Here is a 25,269-nt window from a genome sequence, read left to right as displayed (position 1 = left end):
TGCATGCAGCACAGCACAGCACAAGCTGCAGCCCCGAGCCTGTCAGCCCCTCACTGTCAATCAATAACGCAGAGTCCTCCCCCCCCCTGCAGCTTTCCACTCCATTCCCTCTGCACACTGCAGGCAAACAGGCAAGAAAACCCTGAAGTGCTGCATCCTCTCTGACCACAACGTGTAGTGGGCTAGTCCAGAAACCGAAGCTCAATAAATACACATGGGCCATCCGGGGGCGACTGGAGGGCACAGCTAACGCTCTAGCGATGTTTCCATTCTCTCCAGAAATGTCTGTTAGCAATACAATGCTATTAATTTTTGACATTTAACAGTCTGCTGACAACGGAGACAACAAAATATGCAAAGGTCAGTATGACTAACATGACAAAAACACAAGGGTTTGGTTCACTGACTCTGAAGTCTTGCCTCCTCATGTGTATCTACCAGGCTCATCCAGAGGCTTAAATTCTAAGAAATGCAATGCAAAGGCATAAAAAGGTAGGACTTAGTGATTTCAGCAGGGAGAGCAAAAAACGATTTTGTGCTACTCTCCTACCAAAAGTGCACTCGCAAGGGCTCATCACAACCGGTGCAAGGGTGGACATGAATACAAAAAGACAGAGCTCGCCAGGTCGCCTAATGATGCAAATGTACAGCGATGGTGTGTCCGGGGCCCTAACAGGCGTAGCGCCGCAATGACAACGTAGAACAAACCTGACGCCCCCAGCCCGTCACCGTGATCATTCTCATCAGCATTCCGCGTCCGCCACCGCCGAGCGAGGAAGTGGGCGAGAAAGAGGCAGAGGAGAAAGGAAAAGAGGGGAGAGAGAGAGCGAGAGAGAGAGAGAGAGAGAGAGAGAGAGAGAGAGTGTGGCAGAAGACAGAGGAGAAAGTTAATGCATAAATCTAAATGTAAGAGGCTGCCACTCAGAAGAATAAGGTCGGTGGTTGGCTGCGGTGTTGTCTGAGTAGCGGCGCGCAATCTGCCTGCAGAGTAGGCAGCCGTACCCAGAGGCGGCAACAACAGCCCTCTGATTGGAGCGCTACGCCGCGTCTACCAGCCTTAACTGGGTCTCACAGCTGTTAAAAATTCAGTCCCACCTTATTGATCATTAAATAATGATTTGGGGACCTGCTTCAAATGCGGCTCCGCGTCTCTCTACCCTCTTTCTGGCTTTGAGTGACAATTTCAGAGAAGAAAATGGCATGAGTAGACTAGAAAAAAGGAAAGGTGCCAAGAAAGGTTGCATTCCCATGAAGAATGAGGGATATGGAATTAGTCATCTTGTAAAGAGCGCTGTTTTAGGCTTCAAAAGGCAACATTGTATAGTACTCGAGAAGAAGAGCTGAACGGCTTTCAAAAAGACAAGGCTTTGACGTGACCTCCAAGTCCCTCTGCATAAAAGGACGCCCTGCACACTCCCGCTAAAAATAAATATTACGCAGGTACTAAGAAATGTCAAGGCAGTCAAGTACAGTGGCTCGCTATATGGGCAGCGGCTGACAAAAGGCAGGGGTCAGAGAGGACAATAAGAGCAAGCTGTCTATAGGGGAGTGGAGGAGGGCAGAGGGCAGCCGCAGCACATGTATACAAAGTAGATGCTTTCAATGAGGGCCACGGGAGGTCTGGAGCGGAGCGGTTTCATTAACCAGAGAGCAGGCTGATCTGCTTCAACACTATTCGCCACGTGCCGCTGGAACCAGAAAACGCCACCGCACCGCGACCACGAGGGGGGGAACGCTGAAATGGATGCACTTAGTATAATAGAGCGGAAAGGAGACCTAGGTGTGCTGCTGTTGCGGGCGTTGAGAGCCTTTTACGCTAAGTAGCAGAAAGGCGTGATCAAAGGAAAACCAGCAGAGTGAAAAATACCAAGGTGACCAAAAAGCAAAAGGAGAGGTGGAGGGGCAGGCAGCTGGTCCGAGCTCCGGCAACACATCCACCGGCGTCCGACCCCGTTCTCTCTGTTCTCTCTGAGCATGAGCCAGGCGTGAAGGTGCAGAGCCCACTCTCTCCCTGGTGTGGGGACGGAAGGAGTGGAGAGCCAGGGAGAGTGGGAGGGGGCGAGTGGGAGCCCTAGACCCCCTCCGGGCAGCTGGCTGGGAGACAAGGGGGGCAGCGGGGAGGCTTCGGCTCAACACGCGGCTTCATTAGCTTTACATTATGCAGTGTGACGCACGCTGGCGCTCTGTTACACAACAGAGGGCTCCCCGTCCACGCAGAGAGCTTGGTGCATTGCTAGGATACCGTAACACAGAGGGAGAGACGGAGAGGAGGAACAGCTAGAGAATCTCTGCAATCCAACACTGCACACAGTGATCAGTGTGTGTGATAACTCGGGGTACTATTGGCTTCATTAAATCACTCTCTGCCGGTGTGGCCCAGTGACTGGTAATAAAAGCAGATAACCCTCCATTAAAGCAGGTGATGTCGTTTCCTGCTGCTCCCCAGATGGAGAGGGTGCTGTACACGCACGCACACATGCACACACACACACACACACACACACACACACACACAGTAAATCAATCAAGACAGGAGGAGGTAGGATGCTAAGGCAACCGGCAAGAGCCAGCATCACACCGCAATCCATTTCCCAGGGAAAATGTCTCTTGTCATTTACTTGCATTTAAATGGACCATCAAAGTACCTTAAAGTGCCCTGGGAGAAATTTCCATCATCATTGAAACTGTGCATGAAACAGCATATTTTCATTACCCGGGCCTCACGTACGCCCGCGTTCTCTGTTTTCAAAGTCACATCACAAGCTATAGGCGACTCTAATGAAAACAGGCGCCAACTGCATCCATAATGCAACGAGTCAAAGAATACGGAAGTTGATATTCTTATCACTGTGGGTGAGGACTCATGAAAATGGATGAAGGTTTCGCCATACGTGTCAGGCAGACAGCATATTTATGGGATGGTAGGGATAAATGCGTTAATTGCCATTGAGCTCCAGCCGAGAGAGTGATTGCGAGACGCATGCTAACGGCATCGGACGGGAATACAGTGATTAGATTACAGTACCGAGGCCAGGCATTAGAAATGCTCTCCGTAATAAATGACAGATCACACACTCACACACACACACACACACACACACACACACACACACACAAACAAACACACAGTGAAACAGCAAAAGCAAAACACACACACATACAGGCAAATAGAATTGGCTTCTCTAACCGCAGAAGATAAAAGATTAAAGCAGTGGAGATATGAGGAGATCAAAGCCTCTCTTGGATTGAGGTTGTGTGAAGCATTCTGCCAAGGTAGACTTTAACATTAATGACAGCTTTGGAATGGAACCGGAGTTGCATTCGGGCCTGTGGGAGTGGAGGGGGTTGTGGTGAATTCGGAGTGTGTGTCTGTGTGTGTGTGTGTGTGTACGAAAGCCGGCGGGATAGGGAGAAACACGGAGAGACAGAGAGTCAGTAGTGGTAGTACTAATAATAGCTGGAGTAGTGAGAGAGAGAGAGAGAGAGAAGTAGAGAGAGACTTACGATGTGAGGCGAGTCGCGGCCCATGGAAATTACCGTCCTGTTAACCGTCCTCAGCAGCTTCTCCATGATGATCTGCACATGCCATTGGGTGGGACCCTGCAACAATACACACACACAGACACACACACACACACCATATGTAAAGGCACATGGGGGAGAGGGGAGACATTGTAACTTGTAACATGAGAAACATTTCAATAAGGAAAAATCCAACTTACCTACTTTTACATTGTTACATATATCTGTGATATTGTAATTTAAGTGTTGTAATCTACTTTTTTGATGTACCCACCCTCCCTCAACCTGTCTCGTCTGCTTCAGTTATCCATTTCTTACATTTCCCAGAATGCCTTTTGACAACCCTCAGAGAACAGGCGTGAACTTGCTGCATTCAGCTGATGGTTATACATGTAGGTGGAGAGAGCAATAGCAGTAACGAGAGAGAGAGAGTTATTCCAGTTGGCTGCGCCCCTTACTCAAAATACACCATGTCTTGTGGCTACATTGCATTCTAGTCTATTGAGGCTACTGTCAGTTTAGAAATTGGTATACTTCTTCTTCTCCAATGGATTTCCTCCCTGTGTGATTACTGAACGTCGGTGCAAAATGAGTCTAGAAAGAAGCCCTCGCTCTTTGCTTCTGAGGGACTGACAGCAAAACCTGACGTTTACCGTTGATGTGTTAGATCGCTGAAACATTTTCTCCTATCAAACTCCATTGTGGCTGCAGTGGAAATATCTCAGTGTGACATTATGTTGTCTACATGGCCAGTTATCTGTGGGAATAAGGAAAATACACCACCAAACAACAAAATGGCCCAGAAATTCAATATACGCTGGCAATAATTGCCAACAGCCGTTTTATTAACAATGTTTAAGTGCTTTCGGGCGGATTCTTCCATTCATTTCTAGAAATGTGACTGCTGTTGCTTCTAATCTTTGAACAGATTTACAAATATTGTTAACCAGAAGACGGGGAGCCCCAAACGTGGCGAATGAATAAACCAGTGAGTTCCTTGCTGCTCTTTTTGTGGTGCCAACACAGAGCAAAAAATCTGTTTGTCTCCATCAATAGATATGAGAATTGTTGATACGGTTCCAAGCGTACAAGGGTTCTGGATTGAAACTCTGAAGTTACTTTGAGGACATTTCTTGCCACGAAACACAACAGATGTGACTGATGCAGCGACGATGATTTATACATTGTGAATCCCTGCTTTTGGAAGGGAAAACACCCCTGGGGCAGCGATACTTTTGACAAAAGTGGGACAATTTTCACTGGACCTGCCTATTAGTGGGTTTGAGCGAGCAGAGGGCCGTCTCTTACTGTCTGTTTCAGTCTGTGGGGGAAATCATCTAAGCGAACCCGGCTCTGCGGCGTCGGCCTAAACTTTCAATAATTTACACAGCTGTTTCTGCTGCTCAAACACACTCGCACGCGCCGGCTCACGCGCGCACACACACACGCAAAGACACACACAAATATTCACAGAAAAATGAGCCGGAGCACTGAGGAGAATAAATTCAACTATCTGAGGTGGGAGCTTCAGCTATTGCCTTCCAATGCATCAGGTATGACGCACATCTATGGTGAAAGCCCACATGACTGCCTGAATGCTTCCCGCTTCTGATGCTCTTTTGGCTGGTACAACATTTGATTCCCTGACTGTTTTTTAGAAGAAAAAAAAAAAAAAAGTGCTTCAGGCGATACTGAATTCATAGTTCAGTGCATGGTTGAAAATCACTTCTGTTTTTCTCTCAATCCATTCACAGATGAAAAAAAAAATCCAATCCTATCCCTTGGTCCTAATAAGGAACAGGCTAGATGATGATGAAATGAAAGTTATACAGAAGAACACAGAACAAGGTTTCCATTTCTACTACTTTAAAGGATGGTCCTGCCTGCGTGCGCATGTGAGTCTAGGAGTGTGTGTGTGTGTGTGTGTGAATGTGTAAGAGAGGTATGAAAGAGACAGGTAGTGTCAGAGAGAGAGAGACAGAGAGAGAGAGAGAGAGAGAGAGAGAGAGAGAGAAAAGGAGTAGGAGAGGTGGATAATCCCTACAGAGTGGAGTGTGGGAGGTCGGGCCGCAGTGATCGATGGTGAGTGGGAGTCTGAGGGGGGCGGGGGGGAGGGCAGGTGTCTGGGCGGGGAGGATGAAGACACAGAGGTGTGTGTGGTGTCAGAGTGCGTGTGTGTATGTGTGTTATCATGTGTGCATGTGTGGTTGAGACTGTGTATGACGGATGTAGGGTCCAGTGATTGCTGCTATGATTGCTCACTCAACATGAACACTACCAGTCAAACGTTTGGACACACACATTTTTCTTTATTTTTACTATTTTCCACTTTATCAAAACTATGAAATAACACAAATGGAATTATGCAGTGACCAAAAAAGTGTTAAACAAATCAAAACTGTCTTATATTTTAGATTCTTTAAAGTAGCCACCCTTTGCCTTGATGGAAAGGCAAAGGCTTTGGAAAGAAATTCATACATAGGATCAACTTCACTATTTATATTTGTCTAAGAAGCAATTTTCAAGCATTTAAGCATAAGCCTTTAGATCAAAATGGCTTTACCCTAATGAAAAACATAGTACATTCAATCAGGTGTGTCCAAACGTTTGACTGGTAGTGTAGACTGCATGCTGCCTCTCCCTCTAAAACAGCGAAGGGAATCACAGAGTCCCTCACCGTGTTCCTGGAGCCCATTCATGATGCTGAGGATGGCCTCTTGCCACCCAGAGCAATAAATTACACAGTACAGCTGACTACACTAGTTAGTAAATTAACAGTGCAGTCAAAATGTGCTCCTTCTCTGGAGGAAGATGCCCTCTTGCCACACAGAGCAATAAATTAAATTCAGAGTTTGTAGCCATTCAGTAAGTGGAATGTTTTCGTTCTTTGGAGAGGAACTCTTGGATCCCCCAGTTGTCCTGCGGTACGCCCCAGAGCGAGAGAGTAAACAGAAGAGTTCCTCACCACGTCCTTCCTGTAGAGCACCTCCAGGATGTCACTGAGCAGCTGGCAGCAAGCCTTCAGCTCCTCCTGCTTCTCCAGGTGGAACTTGAGCTGGTCTGTCATCAGAGGCAGCAGGATCTCGCGGCAATCTGCAGGGACACCACCACACACACACACACACACACACACAGCCAGTTAACACACGGACCAGATGATAGATTACACAAGGCGGTGCGGCATACGCTGTTGACACACTCAGGATGCAGATGCACGCAGCTTGTTAATGGCTTCCTCGCGGCGCAGAGGATTAAAGTACAACAATGTATAAATGAAATTATTAATTAAAACAATTATGGCAAAAGCTCCCAAAATCCCTCGGAATGGTGACAGTACAGCAGCACAACTGTCGGAACGAAAGCCTGTCGGAGCCGGAGACACTTTCACAGCAAACTTCCCTAAAAATATCAGGCAGACAAATGCAGAGTCTAACCACCTAGTGACCGGAACGACATCTACACACTGGCTTGGAAAATGTGGCTGGACAAAATGATTCCCCCTCCCATAACACATGCTGCTGTGTTGCCCTTGACTAAGGCACCTAAGTGGACCTGCCCAGTGGGCAACAGTGAATGACTGCAGTTGTGCCGGTCAGCTTTAAAATGGGAATGCAACTGTAGTGTGAATGTCATGCAGGGTGTTTCTGAAAAAAAGAGTGAGCATGCTGGACAAAACTTCTCTGGACAAATAAAAGGGAAAAACGACAAACAAAAACAAACAACTTTCTCACTAACTTCTGTCTCACTACCTACTCCCACTTCAGAACATTTGATTAATACTACAGAATATTAAACCCATCCAAGGAGTTTATCTGATGTCGGCAGTGACATCAAACAGTGAATTTCCATATGCAGAGGGTAGAGAATTTGGGTGGCAAATGGACAGGGAGGACAGCAGTGATAAGCCAGACAGTGAGAGCACTCGCATGGAAGGTAAACCTAAGGCAGTCCGCCACAAAATTATCATATTTTTTATTAAACACCCCGATTCCAATCTAGCGGTGTGTGTGTGTGTGTGTGTGTGTGTGTGTTCACCATGTGTGGGTTCATATTTAAAGCCTGGGGGACAAATACTGGAGTTGGGTTGGCTCAATTAGAAAATAGGGAGTAGGGGTGGGGAGTTTTTTTATTGCTTTGGGGAGAGGATGGCAATGAAAACAGCTGGGATCACTAAAAGTAGCTCCAGATTGGACAGGGGATGAGGAAGGGGACAGAGGGTTGGATAGAGAGAGACAGAGAGAGAGAGAGAGAGAGAGAGAGAGAGAGAGAGAGAGAGAGAGAGAGAGAGAGAGAGAGAGAGAGAGAGAGGGAGACACTTAATGCGGTCCAGTTCTTGGTCAATGAGAACAAAGATATCTGTTGTGGAAGAGCAAAGGGATTTTTCTGTCCACTGCTCCATGCAATTGGTGGTATTGAGGGGAGAAAATTAATGACCCTCTGTTAAAAAAAAAAAAAAATTCCCCTTAATTGGAAAGCGCTCAAGCTACAGCGGCTCTGCCTCGCACATCAGGGGGAAAACAGAATTGAGCAGTACCGTCTACAAGGGCGTGACCTATCAGTGTCCCCATGCGGTGCGCCAGTGACACACACACACACACACACACACACACGCAGACAGGCAGCATCATTATCAGTGCCATCTCAGAAGAAAGCAGAAGAAGAAAGAGCGTTTTCGCCGAGTGTAATCACCGCCGATGCTGTGACAGACTGCTGGGACAACACAAAACGCGTCAAACGGCTTTCTCCGTAATGACAAGGTGCGGCTCTAAGTAGACACCCAGCTATGGATTTCTGTTCCCAATCAATAGGATCCCTCTGCCTCATAGAGAACGTCGCAGCTTTAATAGGCCAATCAACTGGAACGAAATGAAATTTGACTGCATTACTTATCTGAGGAGCGCACACACACACACACAGAAAAAAAGCTTTGCCAATTGTCAATATTGCTCTGGGCCATGTGATAAACAGCAGGATGTAAAGCATAATGAATAGCATGAACTGTACTGACCTCTTCACAGACAACACCCAGAGGCGGTCCCAACTTACTGAGCAAGCATTCAATCAGTGTTGTACATTCTCGGACTCCCTGCTAAAGGCACTATATGAAGAACTGAACACTGGAGTGATTCCATCGCAATGGCCTAAGGAAGAAGAGGTCAGTGTTTTTTTTTGTTTTTTTTACTAAGCTAGACTTTGACACGGCGAGCAGCAGCCATATATATGACTGCTGTTTGCGTCTTTGTTTAAGTGTCTTCAGAAGCAGTTTCCATTCTACCTTCAGCGTTACTGGAATGCTTTATCCATAAGCCACAGAGCTGCACACAGAGACCGTGACGAGGCTGCGTATTAAAAGTGTAACAAACGCATTACACAGCGATTAGCAATTTAACAAATACAGGCTGCCGCAGGATTGGAAATTTCCCATTAAATGAGTTAAGCATTGATTAGTGCATCAATTACGCAACGATTCTCTTCTAGCAATCTAGGAAATCTCGCTCGGCTGCTGGACTTCACATGAATAGCATTTAATTAATCCTAGTGCAAACGCAATTATGACAAGGCTCCGACTGGAAGACTGTAGACAACATCGATTGAATATAGGGCCCGATCGGTGAATGATTATTTCTTTTCAATACCATTAGAATTAGAATAAAGAGGGGAAAAAAACCTGCTGCTACTGGAGAGACATCAGGCACAAGCAGATGTTTTTCAAGCAAGGAATAAAAAAAATTAAAAGTGAACCTTGGTAGAACTGATCTGGAAAGTACCGGGTTGAACAGTGCATTAGCGGTTCAACCTTGGTTTAAGAGCTTAAGAACACTATGTCTGATGGCAGCATTGAGGGCGCGCTGCTCCACAATAGAGCTATTATTCATATAAAGCTTTCCCTGGTAAATACCTGAAATTAAACGTTATGTTTTGTAAGCATTCGCCTGGTCAGTTGTTAGCTAGTCCTGATAGAAAGTGACAGCCATGTCTGCACTAAAATATTTTTGGTGCTGTGGGATTGAGGACTAAGCTGCCCGCCAGTTATAGCTTGGAGGGAAAGTGTGTGTGTGTGTGTGTGTGTGAGTGCATGCTTAGTAATCTTCCAGGGCTTGAACACAAAAGCAAATCTCCTATCTGAGGGTGTCTTACATTGTGTGGAGTGTTTAATACCTTGTTTTTGCAGAGCTCCAATCCTCATTCCCTTTGCGCCTCCTCCAAACTCAAAACCCACACAGACCGTAACACACACATACATACACACACAACCACACACACACAAACAGTGGGGCCCATTTGTGCACATGCCTGAATGGACATGCACGTGAGCGCGCACACATACACACACACACACACACACACACACACACACTGAGCTGGTAGCAGGGTGGGAGTGGGAGAAGCAGACTGGAACTATCGAGCTCGGCCATGAGCGCTCTCCTCAAACTTCCAGCGCAAACAGATTTTAGACGCTACAGTGATTTTCCCCTTTACCACAGACCAGGAGAGCAGCTGACATATTTGTTCTCTTCCAACGAGCCCATTTGCAAGTGATTTATGTGCCCGTCCCGCTCTCTCCTTTTACATTATCGAGAGTGAAGGTGACACATTGTTTGTGCCCCCAAAACAAAAAAAAACCTCTTCCCAGTTTTCCAAGTTCATTAAGTTTTCATCTGCGGTGGGGGAGCTACGCGTGCATACCAATCACATCTGACACGCTGCATTTCAATTTCAAACATGGAGAGGAACCTGTGAAAAAGGGACGTCACCTTATTGTCCGAAGTCACCGTTTTAAACAGAAATATGCCCATCGGGGACGGACAAACACAAATGCATTTAAGTCATGTTTTTTACATGAAAACAGTTAATATGTTAATCATTGTGCAACATACAGGGGGAAAAAAACACTCCCGTCAGCAAACATATTCAATGCATATTGATGAGAGAGCGGAGACAGAAAAGAAACTCCATGTTGAGGGCCACGCATCCAGTTAGCTGCCTCTCGCTGTGCGTCCGTATGCTCGCTACATTTCACTCTGGGATTGGCTGGTCGGGGAACCTATCAGTGACCACCTGGGGATGTCAGGCCACAATTAGCACGAAGAGTCCTATAGGAGCGTGGGCACTTAGTACGGCTGATTAGGACGCCCTTAAACACCGCCTGGCCGACTCATCTGCTCGGCTCAGCGGTCATTATCTGTAATAAAACAACAGGATGTGGAGTTCTGCTTGACACTGATGGGGACCGGATCGACAAAGACTACTGGGCACATTCAAAGCGCCGCCGCGTGCCACTGTTGTGAGAATTGAGCAGCGGGAAAGCCCATATCTACATCCTCAGCAACAGTCCTCCCGCTGATCAGCAGGCCGTTCACAAGCATCGGGGAGGCGTGCATGCCCACTGTGTAATTACAGCATCAGATCAATACTAATGACCGAGGGGCCATGCGCTGAGCTTTCTCTTTCTCTCTATAGCTACTCTCCAAACTGGTCAAAGCACTAATCAGACGATGGTACGATGCCAAAGTATGAAAGAGTTCGGCCGTTAAATTGAAGACAAAGCGGTTTATGTGATGTCTAATATCAGACATGTATTCAATAAAAGGTATTGTCCTCATCGACTGCCCTCACCTTTGACAGCGGCACAGCATGGCCAAAATAAGAGCGTGTGTGTGTGTGTGGGGAGAAGCAGGGAAATAGAGAGAAAGGCCACAGAGAGGGAAAGAGGGACACAAATTATTACCTGACAAACACACTTTGAGATAGAGATTAAGAATCAAAGACAGGGAGGGAGGAAGAGAGCGAGAGATTGAGTAGATGGGAGTGCTGACATTTTGATACAGACATACAGGGTCTGTAGATACAGGTGATTAGCAGTGGGTTTCCGTAATTCCCACAGATAACAGGAGGGATTTCCACTACGCCTCGCCGATGACCTTTACCGTGAGCTCACACAGGGCACCCTGGGGGATGCAGGTGGTGTGTGTGTGTGACTGCTTGCATTAATGCATTTTGAGTGGAGGTGCATGCATTGGAGCAGTGTGTATGTATGTGTGTGTGTGTGTGTGTGTGTGTGTCTCACCGTGCTGGGTAAAGAGGTCACTGTGGACGATGTCGATCAGACAGTCTAGCTTCTGTTTCACCAGGCGCCCCAGAGGGACCTTTAGAATGAACTCGGTGAACAGCTTGCTACGGAGACAAAAGGAGGACAATAAACACAAAGGTTAAACTGGTCAAGCAGCTCAGGTTTGGCTGAGTGTTTCATTGAATGCCAATCATCCAAATCGCGATGAACTCCCATGGCTTTCTTCTTGCTTCTGTCACATAAAGCTGCGATATAAAAAGCTGAGGTGCACAGAGTCTTGTGTGCCACTGCTGGTTTCATATATCAAGGTGCACCAACATGAAGCTCAAACTATGAACATTCAACAGTGCTGTCCCTCAAAGACAAATCCGCATTCATGCACAGACGGGAAGCCGGGGGTTTTGTCCTCAGCGAGGAGGCCGGGTGCTTGTTATGCTGGCAAGCCGGGGCTCAAGGAGGAGAGAAGGGGTTCTGGCAGGGGATGAAACGCTCTCCCCCCTTGGCTTCAATTTAGTCGCCTCCCGCTCAGCCAGGTTTGTGGTAACAACAAGAACAACCGGTGCTGCCTTTTGCTAAGGCAGGAGAAAAGCCCGGTCTGCGATTTTTGGTTAAGTGAATAGCTCATACTCACTGCTTTCAGAGCAAAGGAGGAGAGTGGCGGAGGGCTACTGCAGGTGCACGCAAGAAAGAAAAAGAAAGGCAACCGAATTATGAAATTAGGATAAAGATAGAGGAAAATGTGTCAAATTGCCATTGAATGGCTCCCCTGGTGTGGGTGAATGTTTTTTTTCTGGCTGCACAACACAAAGAAAGAGTGGAGGGTGGGAGTGTGGGAGGAAGGTCACTTTGCTTTCAATTCAGCCAATTCAGAGTGTGGATTATCTTTACCATCCAAAAATGTAAAAAGTTTTGCGTGTCTTATCTTGAAAGAAATAATTACGTCTGAACATTCTGTCTATAACTAATAAATAACGGTTTCACTTTTGAATGGATTTAAATGAAATAGAATTAACCTCACACCTGGTGGGAGGCAGAGATAAATGGTGAATCAAACAGAGAGAGACGGTGAGAGAGAGAGAGAGAGAGAGAGAGAGATAAAGAAGCCGAAAAAAATTGCAGGGAGTTATGAGAGCCGAACAGAGAGACGGCGGGTGAGCGAGAGCAGAGAGGGAGAAGAAGAGATGACAGGGTGTCTTCCACCTCAGATCAAAGGCCCCCACCCACACTGTGGCTGTGACGGCGGCGGAGTGCAGGCCAGAGGCAGCGATAGGCGGCCCTGTCTGGCTCAGACTCAGCCGTGGAAATGGCAGCTGCCCAGGTGCTGGACGTGGGCAAGTAGAAAGGGGCTCCTTGCTGTGTGCTTCTCAACCCCTGAAGGATGCAGGTGCCATACTGTGTAAGCTGTGAGGCCCAGAACAAGCGATGTACACCCTTACCTCCGCGGGGAGAACAGAGAGAGAGAGAGAGAGAGAGAGAGAGAGAGAGAGAGAGGCACTTTGACACCGGTGTCCTGCACTGTAAACTGAGACGTCTGTGTTTGGTCAACCAGCAGCGCTTCTTTTTCCTTGCTGGACCAGACTATGTGAGTGAGTTACTGTATTTTCTGTGTGTCAGAGATGAAACATATGTGCATGCATTCATATATATGTGTATGTTTGTGTGTTCAGGACATGTTGACAGGTGGAAGCTCAACCTCGCCTCAGGGGTTGGCTGTGTCAGCAGTCTGTCATGGGTGATTTGACAAGCACATGGCTTTGGCCCTTTGCGTGTGGCGGCACTCAGGAGGCATGTTAGTCTTGTGTTACACACTTGGCCTATTTCACTCCTCTGGTTACCAGAGACAGACAACAAATTCACCGCCTGCAACAATTCACATTCAGTGTTTCCACATTTTTGACCTTTTACTCAACATTGACATTTTGCAAGGCTTTCATTTCCAGGTATTTGCATATATCTGAACACCAAAGTCAGTATTCTTTGATTATTGTGACAAAAAATGCTTGATTTTGTGGCAGTATTTCTATAAAAATCTGCACAGCAATGTACTTTCCTTCACTGTGCTTTAATCAAAGTTGTAATGATCTGGTTCATTAGACTTAGATTATATGCGAGACTGTTAATTGGAGTAAAATAGTGATCATTTAGAAACACTGCTGTCCCTCACATGTTTTTAAAGGAAGCAAATTGACAGGCAGAACTTCAACTCCCTTTTGAAAGGACGTCTGCAAGGAACTTTCCCAACTTTCTGGAAGGATTCCCACTTGAATCATCAGCTTCCCACAGAGATAAAGCTAATTTCCAATAAGGGACAGCCAGCGGATGGCTTTGACTGCAAACTACACTGGAAGTGGAGATGCCAAAATGTCATTATCCACTGTGGAGGTCAGCCTTAGGGGGCTGAATAAGACCTCAGGCCTGGGGCTGGGGCTGGGACTGGCACGGCGTTACAGTCAGGTAGCCGGCTCTTCCTCCTCGGCCCTCAGGCCAAGTCAATAAGGGGCCACAGGGGTCTGGCAGAGCACCGAGGCTCGGGCCCTGGCACTCAATCAGCGGATACGCTGCAGTATAGCAGCCTCAAGGTTGGGGAGGTTGGCTGGCCTGCAGTCTCCCCAATCTTTTCATTTGGGCTGCATATAATACAGTAACCCAGACACCGCTTGTTAAGGAAGAGGGGTAGGGGGAGGGAGAGAGGAATCCAGTGGGGAAAACACAATTATATTCATATTTCTCTTTCAAAGATCTGTGAAAAACTACTGTGGTACCAGTTGTTCAGATTTTCTTTGACGATCAACCGCCCCTGTTAAGTTTTTTAAACCTGAGACTGAAACAGTGGTTCCCAGCCTTACTGTCTCCGGGGCCCTGAATTCAAAATATACCACCTTCTTCCTCTTTCAATACATCCTGCCCAATAACAATCAGAATTTTTATTTTTTTATGACATCTACTTTGGTTGCTCCATCTCTGAAAAAATATGAAAACCACGAGGATACTCATTTTATATCAAGCTTTCTGTCTGTTGGAATCGCTGGACTAGAACATTGCAAGTGTCATCCAAAGAGTAGGGGAGACACGGGCTGGTTGGCCACAGAGGCTGGTTGTCACTTTGCTTATTACAGACACACTCAAGGGAGTTAATAATCTTCTGTAATAATCTTCATCCCAAAAAGGTACCCTCTTGTTCTGAATATAACCCATGTGGTGTATTTATATATATATATACACACATGTGGAGTATTTCTTTGTATATTTCATATGTTGAAGTAAATTTAAAACTTTGTGGGATTTTCGTAATGAACATTTGTATGCTTTTTATATCCATCAAAGTTTTCAATGGAAAGGGGGAGAGGAATAGCTTCAATTTAAGCTTATTTAAATAAACTAAAAAGTTTGCTCAAGAGGTGATATGGGGACAGTTGTCTCAGTACCAACCAACCCCTATTATAACAGAAAAAACATGTTTATAAACGGTTACTTACTTCTATTTGTTTATAGGTAGAGAAAAGTGAGAAACTTCCAAAAAAAATTTAAAAAACATTAAAAAATGACATCTTACACCCACACAGGTCCATAAATGTGCCTTTAAACATGCGGTGGTTCACAACTTGAAAATCCCCCAAAGTTGCCGTGAGTGTAGCAGGGCAGGTCCTGATTGGTATTCAGGTTTTCTTAAATGCCACACAATGCCCACAACTTTCCAGCCATTCTCCAGAGCAAATAATTATTTGATAAGCACAATAAAGGCTGCTATTTTGCACATTTTGGTGGTTTGGTGTCTCCAGCATATAAAAACAGCTATAAACATTTAAGAACGTTTCTGTATTTGAGCTCAAACCACTGAAAAAAATGTAGGGATAACTAACCCCACCCTGCAGTCAGGGCTTGTTGTCACATTGTGTCGAGAGTGTCTTTGATGGTTAATAAATATTTGTTATGATAATTTGAAACTATAAAAGAGATATCCATTTTTGCCCAAGACCTTAAGCTTTCTACTGATGTTGAAATTAATTTTGTAAGACACTCTGAGTCGGAGAAATCCACAAGAGAGCATAAAAGTGTGCCAACCAGCCCCTACTTCCCCTACTGATTCCCACAGACATCTCTCCCTCTCTCCCTCTCTGTTCTTCTCCTCTCTCTCCTACCCTTCAGCAGAATAAACATTGCATCATTAGGAAAAGTGGTTTACTCTTTATTCACTCCCATTAGGCTCAGTCTGGTCATAAGTAACCTGCTCATTTCATCTTCCTGCTGATGTTCTTGTCTATGTGTGGGAACATCAGTCACTCGGGATAGAAACACCGGGGCTGGTGTCTGTATATGAGTGTAAACAAAATGTTTACAGATGATGAAATGTCTGACGAATACGTAGATGAAATATGCATTTTTAAAGACTCATTCGAAGCTGAAATGTATTTCAGTGCACATATTGGAAAGGCTTTCCTGACAAATTTGTAAGTATAATGCTTTATAAATGAGGCCATCCTATTTTATTTTTCTGTGTTGTGTCCCTTTAGCATAAGAGATTAAAGACATTCAAATAGGACAGAAAATCAAGGGCACACCCATGAGGCATTTGTTATAAATGCAGTGTCCTTTCAGGTCTCAGAAACTGTTTTCTGTCCTCAAGACACATGGTATTGAATTTTTGGTTACAGGTTCTGAAGTTCATTTGCACTGGAAAAGATATACAGTACATTTACATTTTGTGATATGAACAATCCACCAAATGAACACTTAACTTATAAAAAACAGAAAAACAATGCATTGCAGAAAAAAAGAGTATGTTGTACTTCATTTTCAAATTCATTTATCATAAAATGGTGAGCATAAAGTAAGATATAGCAGATGACAATCACAGCAGAGAACATTAACTGCAGTAGACACTTTAGTGGAGCAAGCACAGCAGGTTTCCAAGGCAACCTGAGCGTGTTTAACCAATGCCCATCACAGTACATCTGGTGAATGTTGAGTTGCTGAATGGAAAACAGCCCAAGTTAGAGAGCCAGGAGAGTGAGTGGTGTTTCTGCCTCTCAGCGGCGGCGCAATATGCCATCAGCTTGTTAGGCATGTATCTAAACATGAAATTTTAATTCAAGCGGGCACCTCGAAAAATAAAAGCAAATAAGATTTCTATTTTCATTCCCCTGCAGAAGGACATTTAAGTTTAATGTGGCCATTTTCTATACAGTAGATTGGCTTTAATGAGTCGCTGTGCCACTCTGCAGCGGCACCCCCTCCGCTCAGAGAGAAGTTCACTGAAAGAAGAATTCTGCGTATGCACATTACCATCAAGTACAGAAACAGTTCACTCACAGAGCTGCATGATCTGCTAGGATGACAAGCCCTCTTCTACCACTGTATACTTTCCTTAAAATTATAGTTGTCTATTGTGGGGTCAGTGTAACAACATTAAAGCATGGATAAACAACAGATCATTTGAAATTACCTCAGTTCCTTGGGATCAAAGACCAGCTTGACATCGTTGACGATGGTGGGAATGTACTTCAGTGCGGCACCCTTAACCAGAGAACCAAGAAACATGATCAGAACAGCATTTTCAACTTGAAGTTAATTAATTTTATTTAATTTAATTCATTCATTCATTATTTAGTACTTAGTAAGCAACTCCATTGCATATAATTTAGTGTCGAAGTAAGTTTCCCGCAAATGGAGTGTAATTGTGTAGCTTGAATATAATTGATTGTGTGTCCTCTAGCCTGGACTCGCCCCAGACAGTTCCTCGGATGAAAATGGGCCTCCCAGCAACATGAATGCTACAGCTGTTAAACCAAATTTTGCCTTCTGTAGGCCACAAACTAGAACAGTAAAACTCTGAATGAGCTAGATGAATCCATTTGATGAGCAACATGTTTGATATGACTGACTATTTGTGTGTGCCTGCGCTTCAATAAACAGCCCATTAATGGCAGATGAGATCGTACAGAGCCAAAGTCAGGGCCTTCATATCAGCCACTTCTGCTCACATTCAGTAGTGTGGGTGCACTTAATGAGTGGGGATAAGTGACAAGAACTTGTTCTATAAACCAACCCATGTCTCTTGAGCTCAACTTGAAGTCTCTTCCTGTCTTTCTATGTCCTTCTGTCTGTCTTTCAATCTATCAATCTGAGAGTAGTGTGCCACGATCTCCAGTCTCCAGTAGCCAATCCATACCATGATAAAGTCATCAACTGTGTGCTGAGTGGCTGATTACAGAGCCATCCGTTAATAATGGGGAGCGATAATCTGAGTTGACACCTCCCACTCTAACTGACTGATCTAAATGCCAGCCAAGGTGAGTCGGGGTGTTTATACAGCATCTGTGCAAATTAGCGGCAGTGCCAGTCTGTCTCATATGGGTTGATTACCCAGACAGATGTAACACACTGGACATCACCTGCTACAGTCAGACTGTTTGTCATTGTGCGTGGTTTAGTTGAGAGGCCGCTGGAAACGTGTGACAGCTAATTAGCAATGTTTAAATGAAGTTAGTAAGGGAGAAAATACTAACAACTTTGTTATTGACTTCAGCAAATGTAACTGTGTCATAGTAAATTCTGTCACAGCTAAGAGCTGTGACTTGTCTTATTATCAGCATGCAGTTAAGGAAGCAAGGTATTCCTATTTCTCAAATTTGATTGTTAACAGCTGCCACAACCCCAGGGTCTTATTCCAAACAATCAACTCAGTAGTTAGTCCTCCTCCTAGTCAGCATATGGAAGCATCCACTGAGAAATGTGAGCAGTTTCTCCAACATTTCATAAGTAAAATTGATGACATAAGGCTCCAGATTGCACCGGAATCCAGAAACCTCTGTATCTGTACTGAACCCTCTGCCAGTATGATTCACTTCAAACAAATTTCTATGTTGGATTTAGAGGAGATAATCTCTCAATTAAATTAATCTACCTGTCAATTAGATATCATCCCCACTAGGTTTCTCAAGGAGGTGTTTCAGACAATTGGCCCACATATTCTTTCAATTACTAACTGCTCATTGTCTACTGGCTCATTCCCCTCCAGTTTTAAACATGCAATAGTTCGACCTCTCCTGAAGAAACCTACACTTGACCCTCTCATTTTTAGCAATTTTAGACCAATTTCAAACTTACCTATTTTATCAAAAATTTTAGAAAAGGCTGTCATTTATGAATAACAGTAACATCTTTGAGCTCTGTCTAACCATTAGACGACCAGGTGTTGGGCAAAGCTGAAAATTGGACTCATCAGAGAAGATGACCTTACTCTAAAACATTAGTATTGTGTTGTTTAGAAATTAATATGAACTTTTCTTTGCATTATTCGAGGTCTGAAAACACTGCATCTTTTTTGTTATTTTGAGTAGTCACTTTCTGCAAATAAATGCTCTAAATGACAATATGGGGAGAAATGTTGTCAGTAGTTTATAGAATAAAACAAAAATTTTCATTTTACTCATTTTACTCAAACACATACCTATAAATAGTAAAACCAGAGAAACTGATAATTTTGCAGTGGTCTAGTGGTTTTTTCCAGAGCTGTATGTCCCGCTTCAAAGCGGTGCAACTGATAACCTCTCACGTCCTATGGCTTGTCTCTCGGATATCAAGTGCTGGATGTCACAAAACTTCCTCCGACTTAATGAGTCAAAATCTGAGGTCATTCTATTTGGCTCTCCTCACTCGATTTGTGACTGGCAAAAGAACCTACGGAGCTTATCCTCCAATGTTCAACAGTCCGCCCACAATTTGGGAGTAATCTTTGACTCTGAGCTCTGCTTTGACAAACAAATCACGAAAGTAGTTCAATCATGCTTTCTCCAACTTAAAAACATTGCAAAAATTAGAACTTTCCTGTCTCAAACGGACCTTGAAAAAGTCATCCATGCATTCATTTCATCGCAACTGGATTATTGTAATTCCCTGTATTCAGGGCTCAGCCTAAAGGCCATCTCCCCCGTCTCCAGCTCGTACAAAATGCGGCAGCCAGACTTTTAACAAATTCCGAGAGACAAGACCATATCACACCCATCCTCGCCTCTCTTCACTGATACCTGTTAGGTATAGATGTGATTTTAAGATTTTACTGATTACGTTTAAAGCCCTACATGGCCTTGCTCCTACTCACATTTTAGATTTATTAGCTCCATATGAGCCTAGCCGCTGCCTGCGTTCCTCAGGTTTGACCCTCCTGAATGTTCCAAAAGCCCGCCTTGTCACCAACGGAGATCGGGCGTTTGCTGTTAGAGCCCCGCAGCTGTGGAACTCCCTCCCAGAGGATCTTAGCCTAGCAAATTCAGTGCATTCTTTTAAATCGCTTCTTAAAACCCACTTTTACAGGAAGGCTTTTTCATAGTATTTATAGTATTTGTCTGTTTTCATTCATTTTTATCACTTTTATTTTATTGCTTTTATTATAAACTTTGTCTTATTTGGTGTCTATGCATCATGTTTTATTTATTTGTATCTTATTTATGACAATGTTGGATTCCTGAGTATGTTGTACTCTTTTATCATGTTTTGTAAAGCACTTTGTAACTTTGTTTTGAAAAGCGCTATACAAATAAAGATTATTATTATTTTCTGTGCACATTTCTGGACATCTCGGCATCCACTGGCAGAGATTTAAATCAGAGCTACACTGTCTGCATCTTTGCCTTGATTTTTCAAACAAGGCTACAGTCATGAATTCCAAATAGAAACCTGCTTTAGTCTACTCCCGCCTTATTAGTTGTGGTTAGTGTTTTAGCACTTTGTTATGCATCACTGAACCGCCTCACCTCCCTCCACAGATGCAGACAGACAGACTTGGAGAGGCTGAAAGTTGAATTTCAAAAGGCATTGTTTGACTCTCTCAAGTATCAAACATCTTCAGTTAGAAATCCTGCCTTCTGATAAAAAGCCAACTGCATCTGTTGGCACGTTGGAAAAGCTATTTTAACAAAAACTTTTTTCCCCCACTATGTTCTCAACAACAACTAAACTCCCACCTGTTGTGTTGGGACGTGCTGTATGAAGCAAGTCTCAGAGGAGTTGTGTCTCTTGCTCCTGCTACTCCTGCTATTTGTGTCTCAGTCACCAGACGTGTGCAGTTGTGTGTCAGTTAATGCGTGTGTGTGTGTGTGTGTGTGTGTGTGTGTGTGTGTGTGTTTGTGTGTCCAGATGCTCATCAGGATGCGGTTTCAAGGTGTGACTGGGGCTGCTTATTAGCTTCCACCTGTCACAGTGCTTTCACAAGGGCTGACTTAGGGAGAAACCAGGAGTCCTCGCTTCTTGAGGAACAAGCCCGTTCCTCAAGATCAATTTTTAATTTACTGACAGTAAAGCTAATATCTCACCCAATTACACAGCAACTGACTCCTAATTGACTCCGGGGCATTTCCTATGGTTGAGTGTGCACATGCATCTGCTGTAGGTGTGCCCAGGTGCATGTGCATTGTGATTTTGTTATCTCTGGATGTGTGTGTGCACGCGAGCATGTGTGTGTGTGCGCATGTGTGTTTTGCAGGACAATGAAATGCAAACACACTAGAGGGAGCTTGAAGGCAGGATGACAAAGTGAAGGCAAGGCAGTGAAAGAAATACCTTGAGGAGCAGCTAAAGAGGAGAAGGCCAGAGGAGCCCCAGATCACAGGACAGTCAAGGTCAGAGTGAAAGAGACAGAGAGAAAAACACACACAAACAAACAAACAAACAAACATGTACAGACAGCCAAGAGAAACCAACACAGACCAAACATATAGAATGTATGGACAGGAGAAAAACTTCAAAAGGCTAGGGCTGTACAATAAACAAAACAGAAGTAAACATCTTCAATTTAAATGGCAGAATGCAGTGGTGAGATGTATCATTCCTCCAGGTTTCCTAAAATCTGATCAGTGGTCACAGAGACTGAGATCGCTTGTGACAGACAAATGAATGGCTATATAATTTCTCTAAATTTTCAAAGAATGTGGGTGGTGCTAATGGTTGGGTTTTGCATATTTTGAACAAAATTAAAATATTTTCTCTGACTTGCCGAATGATTTGTAGGATATGGTTTCTACTTTGAGTATCTGTTTAAGAAGCTGTCTGAACAGTCTTTTAATGATTTTATGATTTTGTTTTGCTTTTGTTTTATTTAATGTGCAGCCCTATAGAGGTCATATGGAAATTTAGGAAAACCACGCACTGTACAGAGAGACAGATATTCTCACTGGCCAGAGATGGATGGAGCAAACACATTGGACTCAGAGACCATAAGTTGCCATCATGAGTTTAAATCAAATACGATGCATACATCTCTATTATGTCCAACTGGAGAGCATGCCGCCCACAGCAAATCATCACAGTTTCATTTACTATTCAAACATGCAGGTGTTTATTGGCATAGAGTTGCAGTGGTGGCATGGTGGTGGACATGTGCAGTATGGCGGCCTACCTTCACCATGCCCGTGTTCTCCGAATTGCTGTTCATCATGTCATTGAAGGAAGTAAAGAGGTTCCTCAAGGACTCCATGAAGTCGGCCTCCCCTTTGTTCTCATAGAGTCTGGGAGGAGAGGAAGTAGAGAATTACACTGGCAGATGATCACAAGGCTGTTTGTTTGTTTCATCCTTATGCAAACAGACCCCCCTCTCCCTCCCACACACACCCCCTCCACCCCCATGCAGTGGAAATGAGTTGGACAAGTGGACAAGAGTTTGATGCTTCTCTGCTAAATCATTAAAAGCGGCCAGCAGAATAAGCCGTGTGTGTTATCAATGCAAATATTCCTGCATCAAAACCCCAGTCATCATTCTTGCTGCCAGCCAGATTAGCATTTAAAACAACATGACAAGACCCCGACGCACCTGCCTGTTGTCATGGGGAAACAAAAACCAGAAAAAAGAATGAGCTACACTAATGACTCTCCTGGAATACTAACGGAGGAACAGAGAGGGAGTGTCATCTAATAGCCTTCCCCATCTGTCTGGGCCTCAGTAACATTACTGTTTCTTCCACTAGTTTGGTTCCGTGGCGCAAAAGCTGCCCAGCTAGCAGCCAAAAGCCAATAATCGGAAAACAATTGATGAAAACGCTTCCCCCCATTTCAAAGTGCATGGGAACACAAAGCAGGGCTCCCTCCATAATCCCCCAAAAATGCAAATGCATTTCATCCCACTTGCAGAGCCTATAAATCTCCACAGACGTGGTATTAACCGCAAATGAGCTGCTTTGTGCGCTGCAAAGTAATAATGTGTGTCAACCAAAAAATAAAAAAACTACAAATGGCTATTGATTGAAAACACATAACCCAGATGTTTTCCTCTTGCTCTGCTTAGGGGGAAGCAGGGGTGAGAGGGGTGAAGTGGGGGTGAAGTGTTTAGGTTGCTCCCACCACATCAGATTTCACTGGTTTTCTTCCAGAGAGCCAGGTATTGTGGTGCCGCTATCTCTCACAGCGCTGCGGGTATTACATGGTCCAGGATAGTCACTGTTGTGGGCTTACAGAAATCATGGGATTTGAGGCATCCCTCTCAGGGCTTCCACAACAACAATTACTTAAAGCCGCTTCTCACCTGCAGCACCAAGGAGCAGAGTCAAGTCAGGACAGCCACACCGGTCGTGAGGAGCTTTCCTCCAGGGGGGAAAATTGCGTGATTAGAGTGCCTCCTCTACCATGTCATAGGAATGTTCCGCTGGCCGGCACTGAGAAGCCTATCACCTGCTGATGTAGCCCTGCTCCCACTGGTCAGAGCCCCATAAAAGCCTCCAATTCCAAGTCACTGCCAGCCATCTCAAAAGGCAACTTTTCAATTTAAAAGAGTTTCAAAACCTGCGTCTGACACAGCAACAATGGCTCGATGGGGCTGCCACCGGCAACAATGGCCCACAATGCAGAAACTTCACATCAACCAAGGAAAGTGCTATCCAACAAAAAGATTTAAAATACAGATAGAACAGTCTACTGAAAGGTTAAGATAAGGGTGTTATTAGTCATCTTGCAAGGGGAGCCACTCGGCACACACTCTGAATGCGGGCCGCTCGGGGAGAGCGACGTTGCTGCGGTCTGATATGTGCAGTAAAGGACGGAGCGTCCTCTAGACACTGGACAGAAAACCAATCAAACTCTGCTCACTCAATTAGACCAGGGTCATACATCAGCCCCTCGCCCACCAACAGCTTCAGTCCATGGCTCTACAACATTATCATCCATTTAACATCCCCACAGCCAATTATACATGCATCCATAGAAATGACTTTACTGCAAGACCCTTCACTTATACCCATTTCAACTTTATTCCACAGTAATGGCAAACTGTGGAACAGACAAACACTGTTACAATTTATATAGATTTTTCTTATGGAGTAGAGATGAAACCACAGTATTACTGAAGGAATAATGGCAGCAAAAAAGTTAGAATGGAAACTATATGCCAGCTAGTAAAATGTATAAAAGAAAATGAAAGAATAACTGATTCTGCCCAAAACGCTGAGAGTGACTGTGTGTGTGCACGTATGTCTCTATGCAGTGTGTGTGCACGCAGGCGCATCAGGACATACTGGTTGAAGAGGACCCTGGAGCGGACGATGAACTTGAAGATGTACTCCAGAGCCTTCATGGCCTTCAGCAGCTGCTCCGTCAGCTTCTCAGCATTCTCCACGTAGTTCTTCAGAACCTTGGTCAGCTTCCTGCAGGAACGACCAGACCATATACTGAGCTAGGCAAATTTGGACTTTCAAATCCCACAGTGGGATCTCATTTGTCCTTAACTGTTGTTTTTTTCAGTGCGTTTTCTTCAGGCATTCTCCCAAACTGCTCACTACTTGCACAGATGGCAATTTACTCACGTGTACGCCAGTGTGGCGCTGAAATGCTTCCGAATGTAGGTCTCCAGAACAGGGTTAAAGTGCTGGAACTTTCTGTCAGCTATAAGCCCAATTATGAACACCTGTCAGAGAACAAAGACATATTCATTAAAATGTAAACCACATTGCTCATAAAGGAGAACAGGAAAAACCACCTGTCTCATTCAATATGCTGAAAGGGATTGGGAAATTAAACAAGATTGCATTTGAGCAAAAAGCCATTTTCTCCCAATTCTCTAGCCTGCAGATAATCTAGGACACCAGACAACACAATTTCTGGGCCCGTTCCCTGAAAGAGAAAACTGTTCTTTTGAGATCTGCCCTATGATGTTGGGCGATGGCATGCAAGATAGAAGGATTCTGAGAGATACTTTCAAATGACTCAGTGGCTACAAAGGCTTGATTTAATACATGAAAAACTTCTGAAATTAAAATTCAAGCAGGCTAATTTATTTTTGCTTTATGCGAGATCTTAATCGTGGTCTATCTTGCAGGAAAATGGGATGTTAACTCCTAGACCAACACAATTAATGAAAATGTAACCCTGGTGCTACAAATTCATGCATATCAATGCAGTAGTGATTCCACATGAGATGTGACTTATCTACAGTGCCCTCTGAGCGATGGGCCCAGTTCTTATTGATGACCAAAAGGGAACATGACTACAGGATGTGTGCTGCAATGTAATTGCAATACTGTGGTGTTGAAATGCACTGTGAGCATGAGCAGGTAGGTGTCCCAGTTGAGGCATTTTCATGGTACAATCCTCGGTCAAACTTTGGCACATGCTCAGCATTCCTGTGAGGAGTTAAGGTGTGTACTCTGCATACTTTCACTCAACACACACCCTGAGGCAGAACACGTCTGCCCTGG

General features: G+C 44.5%; 1 protein-coding gene across 2 annotated transcripts in view; it reads right to left on the bottom strand.

Moving 5' to 3' along the window:
- The window catches only part of dock1 (dedicator of cytokinesis 1), a 172,419-nt gene that overhangs the window by 97,492 nt on the left and 49,658 nt on the right, over window positions 1–25,269 (bottom strand). Inside the window, exons 21-28 of one of the 2 annotated variants that reach the window (XM_071523954.1) lie at window positions 24,379–24,479; window positions 24,091–24,219; window positions 21,987–22,095; window positions 21,152–21,163; window positions 17,037–17,107; window positions 11,591–11,697; window positions 6,488–6,615; window positions 3,505–3,600 (exon numbers count right to left, since the gene is read on the bottom strand). In XM_071523954.1, the coding sequence (XP_071380055.1) occupies window positions 3,505–3,600; window positions 6,488–6,615; window positions 11,591–11,697; window positions 17,037–17,107; window positions 21,152–21,163; window positions 21,987–22,095; window positions 24,091–24,219; window positions 24,379–24,479 (753 nt within the window). The remainder of the gene's footprint in view (window positions 1–3,504; window positions 3,601–6,487; window positions 6,616–11,590; window positions 11,698–17,036; window positions 17,108–21,151; window positions 21,164–21,986; window positions 22,096–24,090; window positions 24,220–24,378; window positions 24,480–25,269) is intronic. The other variant, XM_071523955.1, reaches the window with a different exon arrangement.

This window comes from Centroberyx affinis, unplaced genomic scaffold (genome assembly GCF_046629955.1).
Source record: "Centroberyx affinis isolate AG114_WGS23_722 - 3 ecotype Tasmania unplaced genomic scaffold, CSIRO-AGI_Caff_v1 ptg001131l_1, whole genome shotgun sequence".
NCBI lineage: Eukaryota > Metazoa > Chordata > Actinopteri > Beryciformes > Berycidae > Centroberyx > Centroberyx affinis.
This window is presented reverse-complemented; position numbering and strand designations above follow the sequence as displayed.